Source organism: Pleurodeles waltl, chromosome 4_2, assembly GCF_031143425.1.
Source record: "Pleurodeles waltl isolate 20211129_DDA chromosome 4_2, aPleWal1.hap1.20221129, whole genome shotgun sequence".
Lineage (NCBI taxonomy): Eukaryota > Metazoa > Chordata > Amphibia > Caudata > Salamandridae > Pleurodeles > Pleurodeles waltl.
Window position 1 is genome coordinate 941128201 of NC_090443.1, and position 26357 is coordinate 941154557.

At 48.8% G+C, this 26357-nt stretch overlaps 1 protein-coding gene across 1 annotated transcript in view; it reads right to left on the reverse strand.

Moving 5' to 3' along the window:
* LOC138293501 (vitamin D3 hydroxylase-associated protein-like) overlaps positions 1-26357 on the reverse strand; it is an 806941-nt gene that overhangs the window by 54532 nt on the left and 726052 nt on the right. The window contains exon 13 of the mRNA XM_069232739.1: positions 25560-25668. Coding sequence (XP_069088840.1) covers positions 25560-25668 — 109 coding nt within the window. The remainder of the gene's footprint in view (positions 1-25559; positions 25669-26357) is intronic.

Sequence of the window (26357 nt, forward strand, 5' to 3'; positions counted from 1 at the left end):
TTCAGTTTCAATATCCATTGAAATCTGCATTCTATTTTTTTCCACATTTAGGTATCAGTGAAAGTCATGTGCAGCTTTTAAAATGAAACGTTTCTTTATAATTCATGCACACCTCTACGCACTGCTCTGTCCCCACACATCCAACCCAGCCCCCACACATCCAACCCAGATGTTTGACCTTAAATGGTGGTAATCATCTTACAGACAGATTGGAGGATGATTTGCCTTTGGCTTCTCTGTTGTCTTCCAGTCCTTGGCACTGACCCTCATACACTGAGTGCAAATGCAGCAGATTGTCTTTTTTTGGCTCAATAAACAAGCATTGGCAAAGCCAATATGTCTCACCTATGAGAACTATTAGCAATTTCTGTAGCCAGGCTGTACAACAACACAGATGCTTAAGAAAGTGTTATGGGGGCGTGGTCTGGTCGTGGAGAGGAATGGCTGCCTGCATCAGGAGCTCCGCGGGCCAGACTGAGCCAGGGAAGTACAGAAGGGGCCGTCGACCACCAGGAGTGTTTCCCTACCTCCCGCTACCCTCCCTCAATGGGTGGTGGGTGTTCCTGGACCCATTGAACACCCATGAGAAGCGGGGGTGCCAACAGAGCATAACTTCTACTGCGCGACCCCCCCTCCGCATAGCCTACATAGATGACCTATGTATCACAGCAGGTCACCTCTGGGGCCACTGGGTCTGGAAGAAGAGCCTTTCTCGGGAAGCTGCTGGCAGAGCTTCTGTGGTGGAAACGAAGGGCTGGGTCAGATCACTTAGATTTACTGGTCCTCGCCGCAACAGCTGTGGGTCCGCAACCCCCTCTCCATAGTGGGGAATTCTTCTGGAGGTGAGGTCTGACACCCACATAAGAAGAGTACCGCCCGCCTGCATGAACGGCTGGCACCTACTACAGGACCGTCTAGCCCCGGTAAGACATGCTAAACACAGTACGCGACGGTGTCACATGCCATGGTTTGGCCCGACCGGGACAGGCTTTGGTGAGGGCTTTGGAAACGCCCATTGGCCAACCGGTTTAAAGGCACCAGAATGGGACACTTAGCCTCGTGCACCTCCTAAACCTCGTGAACAGGACAGGCTGTCTACGTTAATTGCTGCTGGAATTGCACAACCACCCGGTCCCCCCCGGAACACACTGAGGGTTCCTGGTACCGCATCTTCAGCATGGAAGGGACACCTACGGATCCCACGCTACCATATCGTCTCCTCGTTGTCAAGGGGACACTCTGGAGTTCCTCAGAACCCTCCTTCCCAGGAGGCGATTCCCAACGGCCAATCGTCAGGTAAACACTCCTGCAAACTGCTGTTTTCCGAAGCTACTACGCAACATAAGCCCATGGCGTCACCGAAGATCCCCCCCTGCTCTGTGACTCGCTGGCTGACTCCCGTTCAGCTGATGCCATGGAGCGTATACTCCAGGAAATCACTACCGTGGGACGCCGCTTGGAAGCAATGGACTCGAAGATCTTAGACCTATCCGCGGCTTCCACCTCCATACGGGCCTACATAGCTTGTTTCCAAGTTCTGTTCAGAGACTTGGACCATTGCCTCATGACCGTTGAAGGCCACCTTGCGACGCTGCTGGAATGGGACTCGGAGCTGCAGTTTCTACGTGCAAAGATCACGGACTTGGAGGATAGGAGTCGAAGGTACAACGTCTGTTTTTTTGGAATACCGGAACATAAGGAAGGCTCAGATGTCAGAGCTTTCCCCAAAGACTTCCTATCCGAATTCACAGGCCTCATCTTTTCCCCGCTGTTGGAGTTTCAAAGGGCCCACAGAATCGGTCCTCCGCATAAAGCTAATGGGGGAAAGCCGCGTCCCATCATCGCATGCTTCCTACGCCACGAGCATGCCTGCCAAATCATATCTGCCGCCAGAACTCAAGGGCCGTGCTTCCTAGAGGGTCATGAAATATGGATGGTCGCAGACTTCTCAAGAGAAACTAACGAGAAACGGAAAGCATTTTTGGCCCTCCGACTGCTATTGAGGAACATGAACATCAAATTTGGCCTCTTTGAACCTGCTCGTATGTGGATCACACAGGATGGAGAATCCAGAGACTTCCTCGAACCAGCAGACCTCTGTTCCTTTCTGGAAGGCCTTACCACCCAACCTATGGACCATGCTCCCGCTCACCTAAAGCCAAGTTCTCCTGACCTAGGAGACCCTCCCTCCGTCTCTGATCCTAACTATCATGTTGCTTATGCTGCAATGCATAAGAGGTGTAGGACCTATGATCGCACACAGAAATCACAGGAAGGCCGAGAACACGCTCTCCAGGCTGTGATTGCTCTCACTCAGGATCAAGGTAGAGACAAATCCCACTCCCCCTTGAAACCAACACCCCTTACAGATCGACCACAATGATGATCTTTTGAAGCAGTCAGGGTCTCTCACCTGGTAGCCCGGAGCGTGCACTCATCCACTGGACAGCTAAGTACCCTGTCCATCTCTTCCATATGTGTCTACTTTTGCCAAAACTAGAGTTGATGGCTCTGTTGTTTTTACTGTTCTTATTGTTCTTGCTGATATTGTTCTTACCTCTGCATACATGGCTGTTATGACAAATGATGTTCTGGGCATACGCTGCCATTTATTCGATACTGTCACTGTAAAGGGTATCGTGGGTATTGCATATACCTCATGTGTTTCTAGTTAAAGGTTGTCCCGGTCAGGTAGTTCATTACACTCTACAAGATATTATGGAACTGTTGTTAGGAATGTGACTGTGGGTCTAGACCCCTTTATCGGTTACAATCTGACAATGCTCATTCAACTGTTATGCTTGCCAATGGCCCCTCCTGGTCGCAGACCACTGGAGAGCATCCCGCGGAGTTCAGACCTGGAGTCCTCTTGCCTCCACACTCCCATATACCCGTTCGCTGCTCTGAGGCGGGCTTCCGGGCGCCCCCCCCATTTTTCTCCCCACCCCCACCCTAGAACTCCAATCTGGTTACTCCTGCACCCCATTCATCAACCTCGGCCTGAGGCCTTGTCCATACCACCCCCTAAAGGGGAGTTCCAAGTAGAGTCTATCTGCTTGGACACAGGTACATCATAGGCCTCTTCTCGGAAATTCTAGCCCAAGCGTGATGGACGTCCCTTCACTCCATACCCGCAACATACTGAGACCCGTCCATTCCAAGTGCTTCCCCGGTTCTCTCCCCACTCCCACTCCTGCTCCCCGCCACACTACACCACCCCTGTACCCCATGCAATGTTTTGAATATTCCGCCTTACACTGATTACCACTGGCTGTTTGTCGCCGGACCCCTGACCCCCCCCCCCACCACTGTGCACTCGTCTGGTGCGCAGGACACGCAGGTTCCGACCCGCAGCTTAATAGGACCCAAAATAGCGAGGTGCTTACCTCGGTTTCCATTGGACCCCAGCTTCATTTACCTTCTCTTCTACTTATTTACTCTTATCCCTCCTTTTTCACCCTATCCTACTTAGTCTTCTACTCTACTCTCCCTTATTCTATTCTATTCAGATCTCTCCTATTTCTACTCTATCTCCCACTCTCATTCTTTTCTGTCTCTCCCTTCTTGCCTTCTTGACCGGCTCACTTGCCCTACTCCTTTTCACTGACCGATGGTCCCCACCAAAGCCCCCCCATCCCTTCTGCCCCCTCCCTGAATTGTCATTGATATTGTGCCTCTCCTCTCTGAGGTACTGGAATAGAGGGGACCAAACATCCACAGGGACCCATCAGACTCGACTTTAGTATGGGGACGACAGTTCCGTTGACAGCTTTCTCATGGAACGTCCATGGCCTGATGCACTACATCAAGAGAGAAAAAGTCTTATCCTACCTACGATCCAAGAGAGCGGACATTGCTCTCTAACAGGAAACGCACCTATCCCCATCGGAATCGGAGAAACTGTGCAGAGATTGGGTAGGTAAGGTGCTCTTCAGTGGAGCTCCGACTGTACACTCTGAAGCGCACGGCTTCTGGAGAAAATGTGGGGTGGCGATTCTCATCCGCCAATTCTTACAATTCAGACTACTCAAAACGTGGTCTGACCCAGAAGGACGATACGTCCTCGCAAAGCTCAAATTGGGCACTTAGACAATAAGTGTTGGCTCTATCTACGCCCCTATGGGCTCCAAACGCCTCTTCTTCCTCTCTCTAAATCGGTTGCTGACAAAGATCAGGGCCTCCTAATATTTACTTGGGGGGGATTGGAACCTGGCGCCAGATGCTATCGTGATGTAGGCAATAATGCGGATTGGACACTCTTTGGGGACTTCCTCTCGAACCATGGGCTGGTGGATCACTGGCGCCTTTCCCACCCATTAGATCGTGAATCCACTTATGTCTCACCGGTCCATGGGACCCAATCCAGACTGGATTATTTCCTTACCACCCACCGACTGCTTCAAACCATCAGTGAGTCCCAGATCTTACCCGCCGCATTGTCAGACCACTCCCGGTCATGCTGGCTTTTGAGCTGGGCTTGGCGTCCCCAGGGCGCAAGCCATGGCGTTTACATACGCCAGATACCGAATGCCACAGGGGAAGGAACAACTTTATTCTCACGTCGCTACCTACCTGCTCAATAACAAGGTCTTAGTTTCCTCCCCACAAATATTATGGGCTGCGGCAAAGGCAACAATAAGGGGCCAACTCATGAGGGATGCTGCCATCAACAATGCCCAGAGATGCGCCCGCCAGCAGGCTCTGGAAGACTGTATAGCCCAGACTACCTGCGAATATACCTCAGCCCCCTCCCTTCCCAGCCAACATCGCCTGGAGCAGGCCAAAATGGAACTAAATGCTATCTTCACCTCTCAAGCAGAACACGCGTTGCAACGGTTCAAGGGACGTCATTACGAGCATGGAGAAAAGGCAGGGCGTTTATTGGCTGCTCAGCTCTGCCAAAGGGAAGTGGCATTGTCCATCCCGGCCCTACGTAGCCCTGATGTCACGACTTTCACACATCCCCAGGTGATAGCGAATGAGTTTGGTCGCTTTTATCAGACCCTTTATACTCCCGAAACAGTAGAGGACCATGATAAACTGGCCACATTCTTTGAGAAGGCACGTATACCTAGCCTCTCGGAAGTAGGCAGGGCACTCTTAGAGGGGGAAATCAGCAAGGAAGAGATCACACAAGCAATAGCTAAACTCCCTTACCATAAGGCCCCTGGGGAAGATGGGTTCTCGGCAGAGTTCTATAAATGGACGGGAGCAGACACAGTGGATTCTCTATACGAGGCATTCCGCTGCGCTGATCAAACAAGCTCCTTGAACCCTCCTTCCAACAAAGCTTCCATAGTAGTCTTACCCTAACCAGGGAAGGACCTTCTCCTTTGCAGCAGTTACTGTCCCATCTTCCTCCTTAACGGGGACATCAAAATACTGGTGGGAATCCTGGCAGCGCACCTCATGAAGGTCATACCATCCCTCATTCATCATACGCAAGTGGGTTTCGTACCCAGCCATTCCTCTAGGAACCATTTACGAACCCTGCTACATGCCCTTTAGACGCCATGGGACTCCCGGTAAGAGGCCTTTGCCCTCTCCCTGGATGCCGAGAAGGCATTTAATAGAGTAGAATGGTGGTACCTTTTCAAAACCTTAAGGCGGTTTGGGCTTGGGCCAGTTTTATTAATAAGATGCGCCTGTTGTACGGCTCACCGACAGCACAGGTCAATTGCAGAGGGTTTCTGTCCGATGTCTTCTCCATCAGGCAAGGGACCCGACAAGGTTGCCCCTTATCGCTGTTACTATTTCTACTAGCTGTGGAACCCTTAGCTGCAATGATTCGAAGATCAAGCCTCATTACCGGAGTTCCCATCCCTGGTGGTAGCTCCACCATCTACCTGTATGCCAACGATATCCTGCTAACTCTTTCAGAGCCAGCTAAGTCACTGCCAGCACTCCAATCAATTTTAACTGACTTTGAAACACTCACGGGCTACAAGATAAACTGGGATAAAAGTGAAGCGCTTCCTCTATCCCCAGTGACAGTAAGCACAATCGTACAGTCCTTCCCGGTTAAGTGGAAGCAGTCACGTCTTCAATATCTGGGCATCTATATCAATAGAGGCCTAGAACATATGATGGCAGACAACTTAGATCCGCTACTTGCCAGCACAAAATGGGACTTCGACAAATGGTCACACCTAGGTCTCTCCATGTGGGGAAGAGCGCAGGCGGTACGCATGGTGACCCTATCAAGGTTCTTGTATGCTCTTCGAATGTTGCCCTTACAGATCCCTTTGACTCTCCTCAGAGAGATGAACCGTCGCATATGAGCCTTTGTTTGGGGATCTATGCATCCTAGCTTACCCAGGGCTACATTACTAGCCTGGCGTGAGTATGGTGGGCTAGGTCTACCTTTGGTGGAACATTATGCCCTTCCGCTGCACCTATTGCACCTCACTTTCCTTATAACGGGAGCTCAAGACCCGCCATGAGGGTGGAGGCAGAACGAACGCTCTTGCGCTCCCTACTGGGACTCAATGTGCTCTACAGCACAGGGGATACCCTAACTCGGCCTATCAACCCCATGATCCAAGCCATGCGCAACTCCTGGTGACGTCCATCCATACAACCTTACTGGCAGTCAGTGGGGTGCACCCTCAGAGAAACTCTACCTTTGCCACCCTCTCTTACCCCCTCCCTCCTCTTACTACATGATACAAGCGACATACAAGGTCTTCTCTGCCCACAAACACACCTACTACACACAGCACTAGCAACGGGCAAACTATGGGGGTCATTACAACATTGGCGGGGGTCAACCGCTGCCCACAAAGTTGTAACCGCCGTGCGGACGCACTCCCGCAGTGCCCATAATGACATCCCCGCTGGGCCGCAACATGGTAGCCGGCTCCAAATGGAGCCGGCGATGTTGCGGCCATGCGACGGGTGCAGTTGCACCCGTCGCACTTTTCACTGTCTGCTATGCAGACAGTGAAAAGCTGCACGGGGCCCTGTCAGGGGGCCCCTGCACTGCCCATGCCAGTGCCAGTGGCTTGGGCAGTGCAGGGGCCCTGCGATTCCCCGTACCGCCAGCCTTTTGACCACCAGGAAAAGGTTGGCGGTAGGGGGACTCGTAATCCCCTGCGGATTATCACCGCCGGGGCAAATGTGGCGGGAAACCTCCGGACCCGGCGGTACGACCGCGGCTCTACCGCTGCGGTCGTAATCCCCTCTGAAGCACCGCCAGCCTGTTGGCGGTGCTTCAGCCAAAACAGCCCTGGGGGTCTTGGACCGCCAGGGTTGTAATGAGGGCCTATGTGTCCTTAGACACTGACGCGCAGTATCATCCCCCTCCCAGGATGAATGGATCACAGCAATGTACCAAGCTGCCTCCCATGAACTACTTATTTACAGTCTCCAAGACAAGATGGACACATTCCTCCGGACTTGGGCCCCTTTCGTCTCCATACCTGAGGACCGAACGCTGATATAGTTCCCCGATAAAGGGCACAATGCAGCTATCATCATGCGTAATGGCCACACACGCAGTACCCATATCCTCTATTGTCCATAATTGCATCAATGACCATGATCAAGATCAATACTAAATTTTTATTGGAGGATCCTTCCTCAACTCCCCCCTCCCCATACTTTTGGCCTTCCACTCATGTTGAAGCACTCTTATCCCCTTCCCCCTTCTCTCCCCCCCTCGGTCATCTCCGATTGCACTTACATTAGCACTTATGTTTCTTGCTATCATCTTTGCTCTCGGCTTTCCCCTCCCTCTCCTTCTGCTTCCCTCTCTCATCGTGCATCTCTATTTCCTCCTCATAAGCATAAGTATGGTCCTTAACTTTTTCGCCACTGTCTTCATCTTTATAGATAGTATCTACCCTCCGTTTCCTTTCTTGGACCAATTCCGGCTTCCTATCATCCTAGATGCTCACCCCACATCCTCCTCCCCCTCCCCTTCTCTCTTTCTTTCTTCTACTCATATCCTGCCTCCTTTTACTTCTCCTTCTCTCTTATTCACTTATCTACATTTCTTTATCTTGTTCTGGTTATCTTCACTCACCCCTGGCCTCAGATCTCACCTCTCGCAGATCCACAGCCACACATCACTTTCTTATATACATACTCTATTAATCCACACCTTCTTCTTCTCTTATCCGGTGAATCAGGGTACCCAAGATTGGCCAAGAACTGTATCTATTTACCAAATTGCCTTAGATATGCCCCTTCTATCTCAACATCGCCACTAACCAGTGGAGGCCCAGATTAGGTAAATGGAAGGGAGGTTGGATAAGTTTCCCCTACGTCTTCTTATAGTCCTGCATCAAGCATTGCTTCTCTGTGGGGGAGGCTGCTGGTGGACAAAAACTGATACAGCCAAGGGCATTTGGTGTTCTACCAGGTTTTTCAACATGGAACATGGCATGTAATGTATTCTTGACCACTCCTACTCGCCATTGTATCCAAGTATGTCTGTTTAGATATGTCTGTACCACCAGGATTGCATATTTTACTGCATGGTATGGCTGTATATAATGTTTCATTGATTTCTTGAATAAAGAATTACAACACAAAAAAGAAACAGCCAGGGCCAATGTGCTTTTTATAAGTGCTTTAGCATTGGGTGCATCATAGACTTTTTAAATTATTATTTTTAGTAATGCTGCACAGCAGTCACACTGTGATTAAGCATGGCTACAACGCATTTTCAAAGTCAACAATGCCCATGCTGTACAGCATGAACAAAAGGCAATGGCCAAGCCAACAGTCATAGAGACTTTGCCCATGCCTGTTAGGTCGCAGCACAGCACCCTTGTGATTCTGAGCAAATCAGATAATCTCCTTATTTGTGAAAAACAAAAAATAATGACATTTGGCAGAAAATCCTATTACATTAAGAAAGCAATTGCGCCCATGCCCATGTTTTAGTGAAAATACATTTGTAAGCAGATAACATGTGTTGTCACAATACGCATCCATTTCAAAAGAGAAAAGGGCTTCTTTGAAGTGCTTGTAGCGGTAAAACAGCTAAAAATGGCAAGAGGTTCACGAAGGACAAAAGGGAAGAAGAAAAAATAAAAGTAAAACTTCAGTCCCAGCATGATCAGCAGAAGGAAAACAATCAAGCTAAAGCAATCAGTACTTGCACCATGCTCCAGTCGAAGGATAAGGAAGTGAAGCCAGCACGCAGTGGATAATTAGAAATCAGCAAATAAGAGCGACAATGAAGCCAATGATTATTAAATGATGGGTGGACTGCAAGCTCCTTGCTATATACAATAACTCTCGCAAGGAAGAGTGCATGCTGTGTTGCATTTGAGACATAATAAAATCACCTAAGACCAGTGGGACGATCTTACGCTGCCCTTTGTGTTACAGTTCTGTGCTAATGAGGACAGGCGAGGTCAGTAAGCAGCGCAGCATCCTTATTCAGCACATGGCAATGTATAACACTAGGCCTATAACTCGTGTGATTAATAGACTGGCAAAAGAGACCCTTATGCAATGTCTGGTCGCAGGTTTCAATCATCATACAACAGCTCTAATGGTCTAATGGTCATTGTGTGTATGTGTAGTTCCCAAACGTGTACACATAAGATAGCTCAGTGAGTTAATGTTTTTCTTTCAGCGATCCTTGTGTACCATACAGGTCACAAAAGGCAAACCAGTGAGGTGAGCACCTCCTGTAAGCATCTGCCTATAAACTATAAGGTTTTAACTCAATCTTTCGCTAAAGTTTGATAAAAATAGCTTCTGTTGGTTAGGCTATCCTAGGAAGATGAATGTGAACTGGTGCTGCTGCATGTGTAGGCGTCCTGGCACACCACAATGAGACACAGTCAGAATAACTTGTGTTTGCTCAGCCTGAACAGAGTCCTGGCTCAAGGGTTGTTTTCACAACCGGAAACCAGCTGGTGCCATATGTACGAACACTTTTTCCCATAGACACAGAATGGGTAAAAACCTTTGCTACATCTGGCCCCTGGTTACTACTCAGTTCTAGTACCGAGAAATGGTAAATTGCTTCAAACTGAGATTTAGCACCAGGTCACAAATTGAGCAAACTACATTTTTCTAATATCACTGGGTTTACAAGAAAATAGAGCAGAAACATTTTGTACATGTTCTACGTTTCACAATAAATTACAAGACTAAGCTTGAAGCACAATCAGGCTGCTGCATTTTCTATTCCATGAGTAGCCAACAACATTGCATTATTTTAAGTAAATGTTGATAATAGACAATAGTGATCAAATTGAATCACAGAGATAAAGCACGAGATATTTTTGGAATTATTTCAACTGTTTCTTTCATGTTTGCCCTTCACAGAATTTTGACAGAAGCAAAATATGATTTCTCCCTTGCATACCATGCTCGGAAAGCAATAAAAAAACATTGGCAAAGCCAACAGATCACGCATTGGCTTTCCGAATGTTTGTTTAATTTGGTATTCGTAATAGTACCTTTAAAATGTTCACTATTGTGTTTTAAGGAGTTGTTTGCTCTTTTATTGTGACAACCCCGAGTTTCTGCTCACCATATTGTCATGTCACTCGTGCTTTTGACAATTGCTATTTATAAGTGATACTGACTGAACATAAATAAGCCTTTACCTAATTTTTAACACCTTCCATGTAGGTGCAGACGGGAACTCGGGTGCCGTCATTTGCCCAGAATCAAACAATGCGGCCAAGTTTTGGAGTCAAGTTTAGAGCCCCAGTTTAGACTGCACCCTCTGGAAGGCAGAGGCTTACTGCCATAGAGAGAAATTGAGACGTTTTCCAGCTGCCTGAATTAGCCGAGGCTGGTGGGGCTGGAGTAAGTCAAAAGTGCCTGCCAGAGAATTGCCTAGAAAGCGTGAGAACCGGTGAACATTTCTAATTACATATGTTGTGTGGTTTCCTAACAGGTTGCAAGTTTCGTATGAATATGGGAAGGCTCAACTCGCTTTTCAAACTTTTAAAGGAGGGAAAAGCAGCCAAGTAAGTGCCTCGAATTTGCAGCGCTATGAAACTGCTTTTGCAAGCACTAAGTAAAGACTAGTTTTTTTATAGTTTCTCCAAACCAAAACTACATCTCAGTGCAGCACATGAAGCAGCTGCGTTCCTCAGTTATCTTGTTTACTTACTCTACTTGTACTTCTGCAAATTAAAGAAAAAGTTAGAACTCAAAGGATAATCATTTTTTTGCATGTGGTTAAAATGTTTGAATGGTTTTTAACAACAATCGGCTTGAGGCCTGCAAAATGGAAAACCTGAAACGCACACAGATTGCTATTGATTTTTTTCACTATGACTGTGAAGAGATTTCAGTGGAAGGGGCTTGGAGAAATGAAAAAATGGCGTACTCTGGCCCTGTGCAAGAAAAGAGAGAAAAATGTGTCTTTGAGAGGGCTAACAAGTCCTGGAAATAGGCTAAATGTAATTCGTACAGAGACAGATCACTTTTTGTGACCTTGGACCACTTTTCTTAATTCCCCTCTATGTTCTTTGTGCCTTACTTTATAAATATATTAATGGACGTGTGAGTAGCGTAACTCTGGACTTTGATTTGGGGTTTTCAATAGTTAAAAGTAACTTTTACAATAGGCAGAATACATTCTCCATTTATGGACCATTGCTCGCAGAGGACATTCCTGCATCCATCTAGACTTCCTCTACCCTTCCCCACTTTAGGAAAGAGTTTACAACACATTTCTTCAAAGAGCCAAAGAACACTACGTCATGGGTTATCCACACAGTATCCATCGCTCTGGGGAGGCCCACTGATTTCTCCTCTGACATATTGACAGATGAGTTTGGGGGCATAAGGGTTGGAGCGGAATTAGGTGGGCTCAGGCATGCTGTTACCAAGACATAGCTGGTGACCAGAGGTCAGAAACTGCCCGTGGATGACGGCACGGACTGGTGTTTGAAAATAAAGGTACTGCCCTAGCAATCTAGACAATACCCAAACAAACACAAGAAAATATAGGGACCTTGACACTTTCAAAGTGGGAAGGGGATGATCCAACCCTGTGCTGAGCTGTCCTGCTCACCTGGGCATGGAGGATACTCCACGTGACCCCACAAGTGTGGTTTGTGCTGAAAAGTATGCTCCTGCCTCAAGTGGTAAGCCTGTATGTCCCCTTACTGTGCCTATGGTGCTCGCAGGCCACGTCTTATGTCATCAAACTTTTTGTTTAAATAATAAAACTGAAACATGCAGTCACAATCACACAACTCTTGCATGGTCTTCACCTCTGCAGTGATGTTGCTGCGCGTTGATGCTCCCTATCTATGCTGGGCAAGACACTCCTATTGTCTTTTCTGTAATTTGTATACTATTTACAGCCTACTTCTAACATTGCAACTTGCAGGGAGCATCTGATCATGGAACAAAAAAATTGGAAAAGGGCAAGGAAAGGCAGACAGAGCGAAAAGTTGTAGAGATCTGGGCCATGCAGGCCCCGGGGGATAAAATAAAGTACGCACACACTGGACTCTGGTCTCGAGGGGAACTGCGTCAGCGCAGCCCCTTCCTTTATTACGTCAGCTCGGTTCCGCTTTCAAGCCGGATGCGCTGAACGTTGTATAACAAAAGGGAGAGCCTGGGTGGCTCTCTACACCCCTCCCCTGTTTTACTTCACACAGAAGAGAAAGAAAAAATATACAGGAACAACCCAAACCACTAAATGAGACGGAAACACAATGCTAACAAAACAGAACAAAAGGATACAAAGTCCCGGGGACAACGCCCCTCTGGTGAACAGACAACGATGGTCCAACATTACTTCCTAGGGACCCAGGGTACAGACAAAGTCTCTGAGCTGGCTGTTCGGCTCCGGGTTGGGGAGTAGATGATAACGTCCACCCCTGGGAAGTGATTCTCCCCGGCCGGCATTTTCACCTGGAGAGTGTCGTGCACTTGGCGCCGCTACCTGAGCACCTTCAGTCTGTATCTCCGCGGCTGGGGGTTCAACCATCGAATCATCGAACTCTCCTTCTTCCTCGGATGTGGCTGAGACTCCTGCTCTCCTGAAGTGTGATATATTCCTAGTTACTCTCTGCCTGCCTCGTGCGGCTGTTATCATGGCACCCCGCACACTGACAACTTGCCAGGGTTCAGGCTCAAATGGAGTTTGCAACTTCCCCCCTGGCCGGCGGTTCTTCACCACCACCATATCTCCTTCCTGTAACTCTCGGTACCGACCACGCCGTCGTTCAGTAGCCTTTTGATTAGTGCGTTCTCTGCGTTGCTGAGTGGCATCGACATCCAGTTCTGGTGATGTCCACCGCGGACCAGCCGGGATGCAATCTTGAAGCGGAACTTTGAACATAAGTGCGGCTGGGGCACACCCCGTGGTACTATGAGGTGTCTGGCAGTAAGCACCCAGGAATTGTTGTAGACATTGCTCGCTGTCGGCTCATTGTTCAACACCTACTCTGAGGGCTCGGTTTAAAGTTCGCATGAACCTCTCAACATCCCCATTAGCCTGCGGCCAGTAGGGCATGACCTTGCAATGATGTATGGCTAACCCTTCCAGGTAAGACCGAAACTCCTGTCCATTGAATGGGCGACCATTGTCTGTTCTGACTTCGTTAGGGAGCCCAAACATAGCAAATGCCTTTTGAAGTACTGGCCTCACATTCTCGAACGCCGTGGACGATACCACGTCCACCACAGGGAACTTGGTGCAAGAGTCGATGAGGACGACAGTCAGCCGCCCATCTGGGAAACTCACAAAATCCATACTCACTTTTGTCCAGGGCTTTGTGCTAGCCGGTTCAGTGACCACTGGACAGCAGGGTGGTTCCCCTGATGTGATGACGCATGAATGACATTTCCCCACCAATTCGTCCACCTGACTATCCATGCCAGGGAACCACACTTTGGCCCGCAATCTTGCCTTAGTTTTCGCAGTGCCCTGATGGCCTTGATGTGCTAGTTCCACCACTCTGGCCCACAGGCTCTGAGGCAGTACAATTCTTCTTCCTCGAAGAACCAGTCCTTGGCTATCTGTGGACAACTCGTCTCGCACCCTCCACATCCCTTGCATCGCTACTTTGCATTCGTGATTGGCCACTTTAGTCTTTTCCAGGAAAAGCTTCCACTTCCTATGACTCAGTGCTTCTTTGACCTGATTGAGCACCATGTCCACCTTGGTAGCATCAATAATGTCTTCTACACCTAGGGCATTGGGACATGCCGATTGCACCACCATGTTGAGGAACACCTCCGTGCCCTCCTCGTTGTTCTCTTGAGAGTCATCAGTCGTGATTGGGGATGGGTGGCGAGATAAGTAGTCCGCTGGGTTATTTGCTCCTGGTCGATAAATGACGGTAAACCGGTAAGGTTGTAACAAGATACTCCACCGCTCTATTCTCGGGGGTGCCAAGCGAGGACACCCGGCAAACAGTGCGACCAGAGGCTTATGATTGGTCACCACCTGGAACTCTTGGCCATACAAGTACAGGTGAAAATGTGTGCATGCCCACCGAATCACCAGAGCTTGTCGTTCTATTTGGGCATATCGGGTCTCAACTGAAGACAATGCTCTGCTGGCATACGCAAAGGGAACCCACTCCTGCGGCCTCTGCTCCTGGAGGAGAACAGCGCCAATACCTACTGGACTTGCATCCACCACCACCTCAGTACGTCTGTGAGGGTTAAAATAAGCCATTGTTGATTTGTCTAGTAGCGCGGCCCTAATGTCAGCAAACGCCCTGTCCGTCATAGGGCTCCACTCCCACCAATGACCAACTTTGGTGAGCTGTCTGAGAAGCTCCGCCATCGTCGCAAGCTGCGGAATGAACCTTCCACAGTAGGTTGCCATGCCCAAGAAGCTTCTCACTTCTGTGCGGTTCTTCGGAACTGGCCCTTGACGGATGGCATCAACCTTACGAGGGTCCACCAGTAGACCGTCTTTTGAAAAGACAACCAGAAAACTCCACTGACGTCTGATAGAAAGCGCATTTCTTCTTGTGGAGTGTTAATCCTGCCTCCGACAACCTCTGCAGTGTAGCCCTAAGATGCCGGTGATGTTCTTCTCTAGTTTTGGAGTAAATGAGGATGTCATCACTCAAATTGATCACCCCTTGCAGTCCGGAAAGCGTTTCCCTAATCATATTTTGAAATACTTCGGCAGCCGAGGATACCCCAAAGCTCAGTCTCTTGTATTGCCAAAGCCCCACGTGCATTGAAAAAGTAGTGATGTTTCTACTATCGGGTTCCAGCTCCAGCTGATGATACCCAGCATTGAGGTCCAAATCTGAGAACCACTGTGCCCCATTCAAATCAGTTATGATGTCATCCATCATAGGTGTTATGTGTCTCTCTCTTTTAATGGCCTTGTTGGGAAGGTGCATGTCGACACAGAGACGGATGGCGCCAGGTCACTTGGGCTTTGGCGCAATCACTAACGGCAACACCCATGGCGTAGGCCCTTCGACCTTCTCAATCACTCCTTGGTCTTCCAAGTATCTGTAGCTCCTTCTCCCCTGCTGGTCGCAAATGGAACGGAACGCGTCGGTGTCTGAGGGCAACGGGCGTAACCCGGTGATCTATGAGTAGCTTGACACGTTTTCCTTTGAGTCGCCCCAACCCTTCAAAGAGTTGCGGAAATTAGTTAACCAGGTGTTCAGCATGGGAGTCATACACTTCTCGCGTGAAGAACACTAGTTCTAGCTCTTCCGCAGTGTGGCACCCCAACAGAGTGCCTCGGTCTCCAGTCACCACGTAGAACCTTGCCTGTGTTGACACCTGCCCGCTGGACACTGCCACCTCCACCGTACCCTTGAGAGGAAGAGGCTCTCTGCCTCCATAATTGTATATTTTAGTGGTAGTTGGGGCAAGCAAGGGTGTTGGAGTCAATTGCTTGAATAGAGTCTCATCCATTACATTCACCGATGCCCCCGTGTCTATGAGCACCGTCGCCGACTTGCCATTGATCTGGATATTACTCATGGGTTGTGGTCGTTTTTTCTGCTGTCTCCCACCGGTGAACGAGATCACAAAGATGTCTTCATCCTTATCTTCCTCAAAGACTGGACTTCTCTGAGCTGTGGTTTCACCAGATTCATCAGTCTCTTTAGTTGCACTTCTGACCTTGGTGTCCCTTCCTTTCTGGTTTCCTTGCCAGCCTTTTCCTGAACTGCACACTTTTGCAAAATGATTGCCCTTGCCACACTTATCACACGTTTTCCCTTTTGCCGGGCACACCATTGGTGGTTTGTGTTCGTACCCACAGCTCCTACAGGTGCGCGCGCTCGGTCTGACAAAGTTTGCTTTTCGTCCCGACGGTTGACAAGTCTGAATGGCATCTACCTGCTCTTCTTTCACCCGGACTGGACGTGTGGTTGATGCAGCGGCCAGTGATTGTCCTCCTACTGCTGCCATAGCATCCGCCCGCCCCGCTGATAGTTCGTGTGAACGTGCCAAAACCAAAATGTCGTCGAGGGGCATGCTTTGCTGGCGTAAGATGAGCTTGCTTAGTGCATTCGATCGGCACCCTTGAATAATCTGTGCTCTAATCTCCTCTTGTTGATTGAGGCCTACACACAAGCTTGCTAGCTTCCTTAGCCGCGCATAGAACATGTCCATTGACTCAACATCCATCTGCTGAGCCTGCCGGAGTTTGAAGCGTTCAAAGTCTGAGTTCAGTTGTGGGTCAAAATGCTTATTCAGGGTTTTCACTGCTGCGTTGATATCTGACCTATCACCTGTGTTTGGGAGTGCATCGAACAGTTCTTGCAGCTCATCGCCCCCCATGAGCAGCATGAGAGATCTGCGCACAGCCCCATCTGCCTCTCTTGTGGCGCAGAAGTAGTTTTCTAATCGATTTAACCATAGGCACCATCTTGGCGAAGTTGTGGCCGGGTCAATCAGTTGGCTAAATGGGGGCAGCGCAGTGACTGAGGAGTGAGCACTGGCACCTGCTTGCGCCGGTAACTGGGGGTTTTCTTGCGGTGGGGCGCTCATGATATCTCACTGTTTGTAGGCGCTTAGTTGTTACGTTGCAGATTACCTTCTTATGGTGTCTCTCTTTTTTTTTTTTTTCAGGCCGCCTTAAATTGTAGTTAATCATTGTTCATGGAGAGAGAAGAACAAACAAAAAAAAGAAAAAGGGGAAAAAAATAAATCCTCTTTTTTCTTTTCCGTTGGGTCTATCCCTCTTTCTTATTCCTCTTGTGTCTCTGTTATTTTGTGTGTATTTTATATATATATATATTTTTTCTCTCTCTCTGCCCCTTTTTTTTCGTTACTCTTCTCTTTCAGGGCTTTCTGCCCTTCCTCGTGTCTTGCTCGGGGCTCCTGCCCCTCTGGCTCCTGTGCTGTGTTCCCCTCCCTGGGGAACACTGCCTGAGCGTCGCGATGCACACAATCAGGCGTGCGCGTGTGTTCGTGGCCGCGCACAGCCTCCTCTTAGTGCTGCCGGCCCTCCCAGCAGAGACGCTGCGCTTGGACCGGCGCCGGAGGTAAGGCTATGTTTTGTTTTCCCTTTTCGGCTCATGGGCCGCGGCAGGGATCCAGAGGGCGCCGGCCAGCTGGGGAGCTTATTCACGGGAAAGGCGGGGCATACCTTAACAGCAGGGCGCGGCGCTCCCGTTTCAAAGGCAGCCGAACTCCGTCCTGGTGACACGTTCCTCAGTGTTTCTTCCGCCCGGCGCGTGGGCGAATGTGTCCAGTTATGTATTTTTTTCTTCTCGGTGTTGAGGACAGCTCACTTGCGACGCGGGAGGAACGGACACCCGTTTGTCACCATTGTAGAGTTCTGGGCCATGCAGGCCCCGGGGGATAAAATAAAGTACGCACGCACTGGACTCTGGTCTCGAGGGGAACTGCGTCAGCGCAGCCCCTTCCTTTATTACGTCAGCTCGGTTCCGCTTTCAAGCCGTACGTGCTGAACGTTGTGTAACAAAAGGGAGAGCCCGGGTGGCTCTCTACAAAAGTGACCTTGGAAAAAGAAGAGAAATCAGAGGAACAGCGGTCTCTCACCAAGACAGTCATGCTTAAGAGGGGATTTGGATGAAGGCTGTGGAGCTTTGATGGTGCCAGTGGAATTTTCCCTAGTGTTAGACAGTGTGTAGCTTCAGACCTCGTTGTATTAGGTAACCTTGGTGCCAAACACAATAGTGATAATAGTGATGTTATATGCTTCCCTCCTGTACAAATTGTAATGTGTAAAGCTAGACCTATATCTGTCAGATGACACCACACTGAGAAGCAGATGGTTGTCTGTTTATCCATCTGAAATTTTGTATGCCTTTCTAATTCTATAACTGTGTGTCTGATAGTCGCCTTGTGAAAAAACTTTTTTTGTGAACCAATGTTATTCATTTTCATCATTTTCACATGTACATAGATGATGCATCAGTATTTTTGTGCTGCTAAGGAGGGGGGTGCATTTACATATCTTATACATGCGTTCCAACAGAATATTAAAAACAGCAGTCATTAGTCCTGATTTTTCAAAAGAACGCTGGAAACAGCAGGTAACAACAGGTTATGCGGTGGTATCATCATCTTTTTAGGTTACTCTGAATGGTTGGCATATTTTCAAACTGTTTTGAGCATTTCTATATTCTACTACAATGTTGCGACATACAATGTGAAAATTATATACAAGTCACTGTTAGGATATACATGATGGGTAACGACTTGTGCGTACTCATATGAAGGGGGACAGAAATGCTGCAAGGTAGGGATCGGAGGGGGCCTGAGTCAGGAGGTGGGGTAATAAGTGTAGAGAGTAGTGGAGGGTCTGGGAGACGGAGTGGATGAGGTGGGAGTTGTGGGGGAAGGGAAGGGACATGTCTGGGTTCTCAGAGGCTTAGTCTAAGTTCTAAACGAGGCTCAACTATTCAGTTCCTCTTTGTAAGTTTGCATGTCCTGTAACAGTATCTCCCAGTCCACCAGAATGGGTATCCTGTGCAAGTCGTGGGTCTCTTCTCGCCTCAATACCACCGATGTCTGTCGAACCATACTTAACGTACATGTGGAAGTGGGAAGCCCCAGTTCCTCAGTAGGTCACCCCACTAACCAGCCACTCTAACTATATCGCTAAATAGCAATGCTCAAAATTTGGGCTCCTAGGCCCCTTTTTTCCATGGGCAACTGTAACTTCCAGAGCACCACCCGGTGCCTCACCTTATTCCAGACGTAGCTCCCTAGGGCTGAATGCAAAACGTGAAATGTTGATCTAGGAATGTGAACTGGAAGGTTGTTAAAATAGCAGAATAACCAAGGAAGGATCACCATTTTCAACAAGAACATTGCCTTTTACTTTGAGGGGCAATGTGCTCCAAAATGCCATTTGGGGATGTAGCGATGCAATGGCTTTATTAAGATTGACGTCTATAAGGTCCTGCATCTCGTGATAGATGTGTATTCCCAGGTATCAGAATGTGCGAAGCTCACAACGTAAAGGCTGGTGGTCTACCACTAACTGCTATGGAGGGCAATTTAGATTCAAGGGGTACAAACAGGACTTGACCCAATTCACTCCAAAACCTGTGGCCTCCTGGAATTCTCATAATATATCCTGAATGCCTTCTATTCCCTCACGGATGTCATGAATATAAATCAATACATCGTTCCCATACAGCAAAACAACATGAATCTCCCCATTCAGCGGAATGGCCCAGTCTTGTCCCCTCTGTCGGTGTTTCTCTGAAAGTGGCTCCATTGCCAGGGTGAAGAGCAGTGGGGACTGCGGACAACCCTACAGATGTTGAGTGTGGGGGATCTCCCTGGCACAAAGCCATTCTGGTCAGGTGTATCAGCCTCGGCATGCGTTTTTATAGTCGACTTGCTATGACTTTACTCAAAATCTTATAATCTGATCCCAGCATAGATAGTGGGCGTATGAACTCCAAAGGATCCCTCTCAGGCTTTGGGAGTGATACCAGTAAAGATTTTCTCAATGAGGATGGGAGCTGCCTTCTATTAGAGCAGTTTGATACAAGTCCAATAGCTTAGGGGCTAGCAGATGCTCATATGCCTTATATAGTTTAATGGGGAACCCATCTAATCCCGGGGTCTTTTGTGTGGCAGCACCCACTTATTGCCCCCTGTATTTCCTGCAGTGTGATGGGTGCAATAAGCTCCTCCCTGTCCAAGGGCTCAACAGAAGTTAGTGCCATCGTGCCAAGAAAATGTTGCATACCCGGTAGACGATGTACGAATGGAGGATCATAGTGATATTGGTAGTGGGTAGTGAATGCTTTGTGCTTGCCTACCTGGTTCGTGACTACTTCCATCAGGGTTGTCAGTATCATAGTGATGAGCGTGGTTGTTTGATCGCTGTGTAGGAGCCATGCCAATAACCAGGCTGACTTGTCCCCCTCTGTGTGCATCTTTGCTTGTACACCTTGAAGTTGATGCAGCGTAACTACTCTTTTAGCTGTGCAAGCCTCCGCAGTGCTTCAGACAGGTCTCCCTGTCTCGCACAATCAGTTTGCACCACTGTTTCTGCAAATCTGCCCTGACTCCTACCATCATACGGGTGCAATGTCCTCTGAGCACTACCTTTAGCGCCTCCCAATCTATTAGTTTTGGAGGAGGCCATGCCCCAATTCTCCGTGAGATAATTCAAAAGTGTCTCTCTGGTTACATCTCGGAATGCCTGGTCTTCGAGCATGGAGGGCTGCAATCGTCAGGTGGGTGCGGTGGTCTTGGTGCACCCCACTCTGACTTCAGCTGCAGGGGGTTATGGTCAGAGAAGGTCTTTCCTAAGTACTCCGTGCCCACAGCCAGAGGTTTTGTGGCCGGGTCACAGAGTATTTGGTCCAGCCACACATGCAAATCGTGCTGGGGCAAGTAATAGGAGTACTGGGTAGCGTGTTCACCAGCAATCCCATAGGGCCCATTGTGTGAGCGACTGGGACTGGTGGGCAGTAGCAGTTAGTAATGGGTAGGTTGGCAAGGGCAGTAAGGAGTGATGCAGGGGTCTGTCTGATACGCAATTATAGACCCCTCCAACTACTCATGGAAAGTGCGCCCACCTGACAATTAGGACAGAAAGGCTGACTGCCATATATTTGGAGTGTACTTCCTCCTTCAACCAAGGCATAGCAGCACTCTGGATCGATTTCTGCTGCTAAATAATGGAAAGGGACTCCAGGCCTAATCCAAATCAGCACCTCTCTGGCGAAACCAGAATACGTGGTGCAGTAACATTGACCTTGCCAGCCCTTATATCCTCCCCTCCTGCAATGTGTGTCTCCTGCAACACCGCAATCTGTGTGCCCCTCCTTCTAATGTATTGTTGCACTGCATGTCGCTTGTGTGCCATACCCATACCGTGGACGATTACATTAGTATCATTGTGGGGTATGCGCTGCAGAGTGCAGTGAGTTGCACAGCCACTCCCACATGCCAAAACTCAGAAAGGACATGTTGTGTGGAATAAGACAATAACCTCCTACATCACTCTGAACTGTAGAACTAGAACCCTCAACTCCCCTCCCAGGATGGTCCCAGAACATGTGGCTGCCCAAACATCAGGTAAACGTACCCATAATTGGGATGCTCCTGAGTGCAAGTGAGCACTGTGATTACCCAGGCACAGGGCAAGGGGGTAGCCAGGCTGACAAAAGTCCACCATTTCCAGGCAGATTGTTTGTGTCTCTAATGCTGCATCTATGTGGGACACTCATTTCTTCTCAGTGTTTATCAGTCATAATATGTTCGTAGGCAGCCTCTGTGTCATCTGCCCCAGGCTCCCACTATGTTACATGCACCCTTGAAACTGATCATACCTGCGCTCATCATGACCCCTCATATCAAACCATCCGCTGTCACATCAGGGAGTATCATTGGCGACATACTACTTGTGGAATGGTTGGACACATTGTCTGATGTACCTTCCTCCTGTGTCTGAGGCGGTAGAGACCTTCAATCTGGGCACAGCGTGATTGCGTTTAACCGTGCTTGTATCTGTTCGTCCTTCGACTGTCCTGGGGTCGGTGCCCCCTTGACTGCTGCATTCCTGAGTTTCTGGATTGTGTGTTTTCCAAAATATTGGCACTGGGCTGTTTGTGGCCGGTGCACCGGAGTTGATGGAGTGGAAGATTCATAACATCATTGCTCCATCTAATCCCATGTGTCCATTGGTTTAGTGAAGAAGTAGCTGTTATTTCTGACTGTAAATTTGAGTTTAGCTGGAAAGATCAGTGAATAGCTCACTCCGATCTACCACAGCTAGCGCTTCAATCCCAGGAAGCAGGCCATACGAAGCTGTATGGATGAAGTATAGCCCGGAAAAATTAATACACAGCCATTCTGATAGTGGAGTGGAGAAAAGGTACTTGTTGCCTGTAACAGAGTCTCCTTTTCTTTATAATTTATTTTCCGTGCCATCACAGGTATGGGGAGAGCTCCCACTGGTGGTTGTCGTGCCGGGATGCAATGGGCACGTTTCACTAGGAACTGAGCAGACAACTTGTCTGGAGTGATCACCTGCCTCAGTCAGGTTTCACAACAGTTCACTGGGTTCGCGCCCTCAGCTCCTCTGGGAAGCCCACTATGCGTTGGGTATTTGGGTGAGAGAGTCTTTCCAAGTCTTTGGCCCGGGCTTCCAGCTCTTGGACTTTAGTATTTAGTCAGAGGACCTGGCCTACCAAATCTGCTATCAACAGTCAAAACTTAATTATTGCACTTTTGGTGTGCATAGCGTGGTCTGCCAGTTTGCGCTGATCATCTCGCAGCAGGCCTAGCTCAACTGCTACCACATCTACTCCAGCTCGCAGGCTCTCCCTTGTGCCTGCAATGGCCTCCAATATTTTGTCTAGTTTGGTATCTGTGTGGTCCACTGCCGCGGTGTCCACTGGGGGCTCCTGATCAGAGCGATCTGTGGGATCTGCACTCAGGTGCCCCTGCCGCTGCGGTCCTACTCCACTTCTTTGCCCCATGGCCAGCCTCTGCCATTTAATTAGTTAGACCAGTCCCAGTGAGCCAACCCTTCAGGGTCAGAGTGACCAGTATGTGGGGACGTCATGGAGCTGCCTGACCCCCAGCTCAGTCATACTGAATTATGCAGTGGGGTGGCTCGAGCAGTCCCGGGAGTGGGGTGGAAACCTTGAACCCTAGGTGCTGAATCCTGAGTCTATATCATGGTGGGTCCAAAAGGGCAAAGGCACTACATTTCCTCCTATGGTCACATTGCCATAATGTAAGTTTATTCTCAGCTCCACTGAGGTATCCTAACAGGACCCACTTCTCCCCTAGGCAGTCAAGAGGCCGCCTCTCCAGGTGGCCAAGAGCAGTCTGTTCGTCACTCCAGAAAGGTCTACCATTAATACAGTTACAAGGAGGCCTCCTTCACTGTTACTCCTATAGTGTCTGGTGCTGCCTGGTCCACCCAGGCACCTAATTGCTCCTATCCACTTTTACACCTTGTGGCTCAGGTTGTTGATGGGCAATGTGTCCTGCTCACCTACAGTCAATCCGGCATTCATGCATGGAGCCCCTGACCCCCCCCTTCCACAATTGCAAGTTGCAGTGCCATGAGACGAAAACAAGGGGGTTGGGAGGGGAAAAGGAGAAGGATGTTTATCTGCCCTCACAGGCTAATTTCTCATCCATATGGGGTCTTCAGTTTGCTTCAGGCCACCCGGTGTTCAGCGTAGTCTCCCTCCTCCTCTCGGTGTGGCCTTCTGTCTGGGACAGTAGGATAATTAAATGCCCCCTGCGGTACAGTCCCATGTCCTCTCAGAGGTTTGGGCACTCTGAGCCATGCAGGGCCCTGCGCGGCATACATCTGCCATGTGTGGCTTTCTCTCTTCACTTGCTCATCAGGAAAGCAAACCGACACACAATGCTGCACCACTGTTCAAACAAGGCCCTCACACCATACAGCGGGTCCCCTCACCACCTCTGGGACTCACCACACCATTGCAGTGCTTTGCCTAGGATCTTGGCTACTCGCTGATGCCCGCTGCGGGTAGTCTCATGTGGCCCAAGGGGTTGTCAGCGGTCGCTTCCTCTCAGTCCTGTTGGGGCCGTCTCATCCTCTCTGTTACAGCCGGCCCCCACACTCAGATTGTGCTGCAGCTCTGGGGTCTCCCATGCCAGCAGTTGGTCACAATGAGGGCCCCGCAGGCCTGAGGAATCACTGCATTTTAAGTGGGAGCCCAGTGCCCCAAGGGGTCCATCCAACGGCTCAAATGACGCAGCCTCAGCTCCCCAACACTGAGCTGTCCTAAGTGGAGCTCGGATGCCGGTCGGTCCGAGTCTCCCAACGTAACAGTCTTAAAGCCCTTCCCCCATCTTTCAGCGGCTGGCCATGCCCTGCCTTGTGAAAAACATTATGCTAAAAAATGTAAGCCTGAGTTTGGTATGGTGAAAAGCTACATGTCTGTTTGGTGCACTGGAAAAGTTGTGTCTCATGCTATAGGGCTGGTCTGCTTTACTATGAAACATGCTGATAAAGGCAGTTAGTCTAGTTTATTAATTAAAGGCATATGTAAAAGTCAATAAGCATTTAGCAGTGTACACCCATCAGTGACATAAGTCGGACCTATTGGCAGTGCTTGTTATTCTAGGAAGCATTTGACTAGTTCTCTTTGAACCTTTTAACCTCTTTTAACCTTAGCAATTAACACCCTTGAATACTACCACAAATACCCATAACTGAATGGTCTAGAGAAATACATCCTCTCTGCTCCTCTGCCTACTGTTCTGAAAGAAGGAAACACATGATCCAGGGAAAAAATATATGTCTAGACAATAGAAATAACGTGTGTCTTTCTATCGTTCTTATTTGAATACCTGTGCCTGTAGGTCGTGCAAAGAGTTACTTTTGATTTATGGTGGTTCTGCTTGATCATCCTGGACTGGTGGGTGGGAGTTGCGTTATTTTCGTTAAAAGGTACAGTAAAGTCCTGATGAAGGCACTAACCAGGACTGGTCGTATAAGTGCAAAACATGTTGATCTCACCAAAGGTTCTAGATTGACTTGTCTGAAAATGTGTTTTTTTTAGGCTATATCATTGGGGAGTGGGGCGGAGTTTATGTAACACATTTTGTCCCCACCATTAGATATTTTTTGTATTTTGCATAATTTGCCTTTAATCAAATAATGTGGCTCATATCTTGGGTTTCCTTTGTGCAAAATCTGCTTTTGCTAGCCATACAATTTACTCAAGTTTGCTATGTAATGTAGACCATCATTTCAGCATAATTCCAGGAGCTCTTGCTGAAAGCTGGGTGTGGCTCTTCAGTACAGTTTGAGGACGAAGAGCCAGGTAAATGTGACTGATGAATTACATGCTCATTAGTAAGCGAGTCTATAGCTTTAAACACAGTGTAAAGTAGTGCACATCTGATGCAAAAGCCACAGAAACCATATTTGACTCATTGCCATGGATTCTGGATACCAAAATCCAGAAGAATGTTTATATTCTATATGGGAAGGTTCCAAAACCACTACTCCAAAATGCAGTAGGAATACAATTAAGCAACATAAAAGGAGCCAAATAGAGTGAGTCTCGCCACCCTTCTCTATCTGCCCCCCTCCAAACCTACATCCAGTGAGAGAAGGCAACTGAAAACGTTTGCACTCACAGCACATAGAAACTGTAAAAGTAAGGTTCTCCCTCTGGTTGATACACTACCAAATAGGCGTCCAGGGTAACCAATGTTAAAAGCAGGACCCAACATTGGACAAAGAAGGACATCCAACTTCAGCTTCTTCCATTCTGCAATAAACTCTTGCTTGTAGTCCTGGGTAAAAAGGGAGAGATTCAGGTGAGAATAGGTAACACAAGACATTTATCACGCATTGCTTTTGTCACATTAAGTGATCACAGTATATTAGCATGTCCGCTGGTTTCCAGAGCTGTAGCAGAGACAGGTATGTACTTACCACAAATTATGAAAAACAGCCCCCCACCCAAATCCATACTCAAGCACTACACTCACACACTCTCCTTGCATAAAGGCTCACCCCCAGAAACCCACGTACTTTCAATACACCTGTGACTCTCACATATTTTGTACGCCAGAGAATTACTATTTGGCACGTCAGTGTGAGCACACACATAGGGGGTCATTCCGACCCCGGCGGTTGGCGGGAGCACCGCCAACAGGCTGGCGGTGCCCCGCAGGGCATTCTGACCGCGGCGGTTTGGCCGTGGTCAGAACAGGAAAACCGGTGGTCTCCCGCCGGTTTTCCGCTGCCCTGGGAATCCCCCATGGCGGCGCAGCTTGCTGTGCCGCCATGGGGGATTCCGACCCCCTCACCGCCATCCTGTTCCTGGCGGTTCCGCCCGCCAGGAACAGGATGGCGGTGAGGGGTGTCGTGGGGCCCCAGGGGGCCCCTGCAGTGCCCATGCCAATGGCATGGGCACTGCAGGGGCCCCCGTAAGAGGGCCCCACTTTGTATTTCAGTGTCTGCTTTGCAGACACTGAAA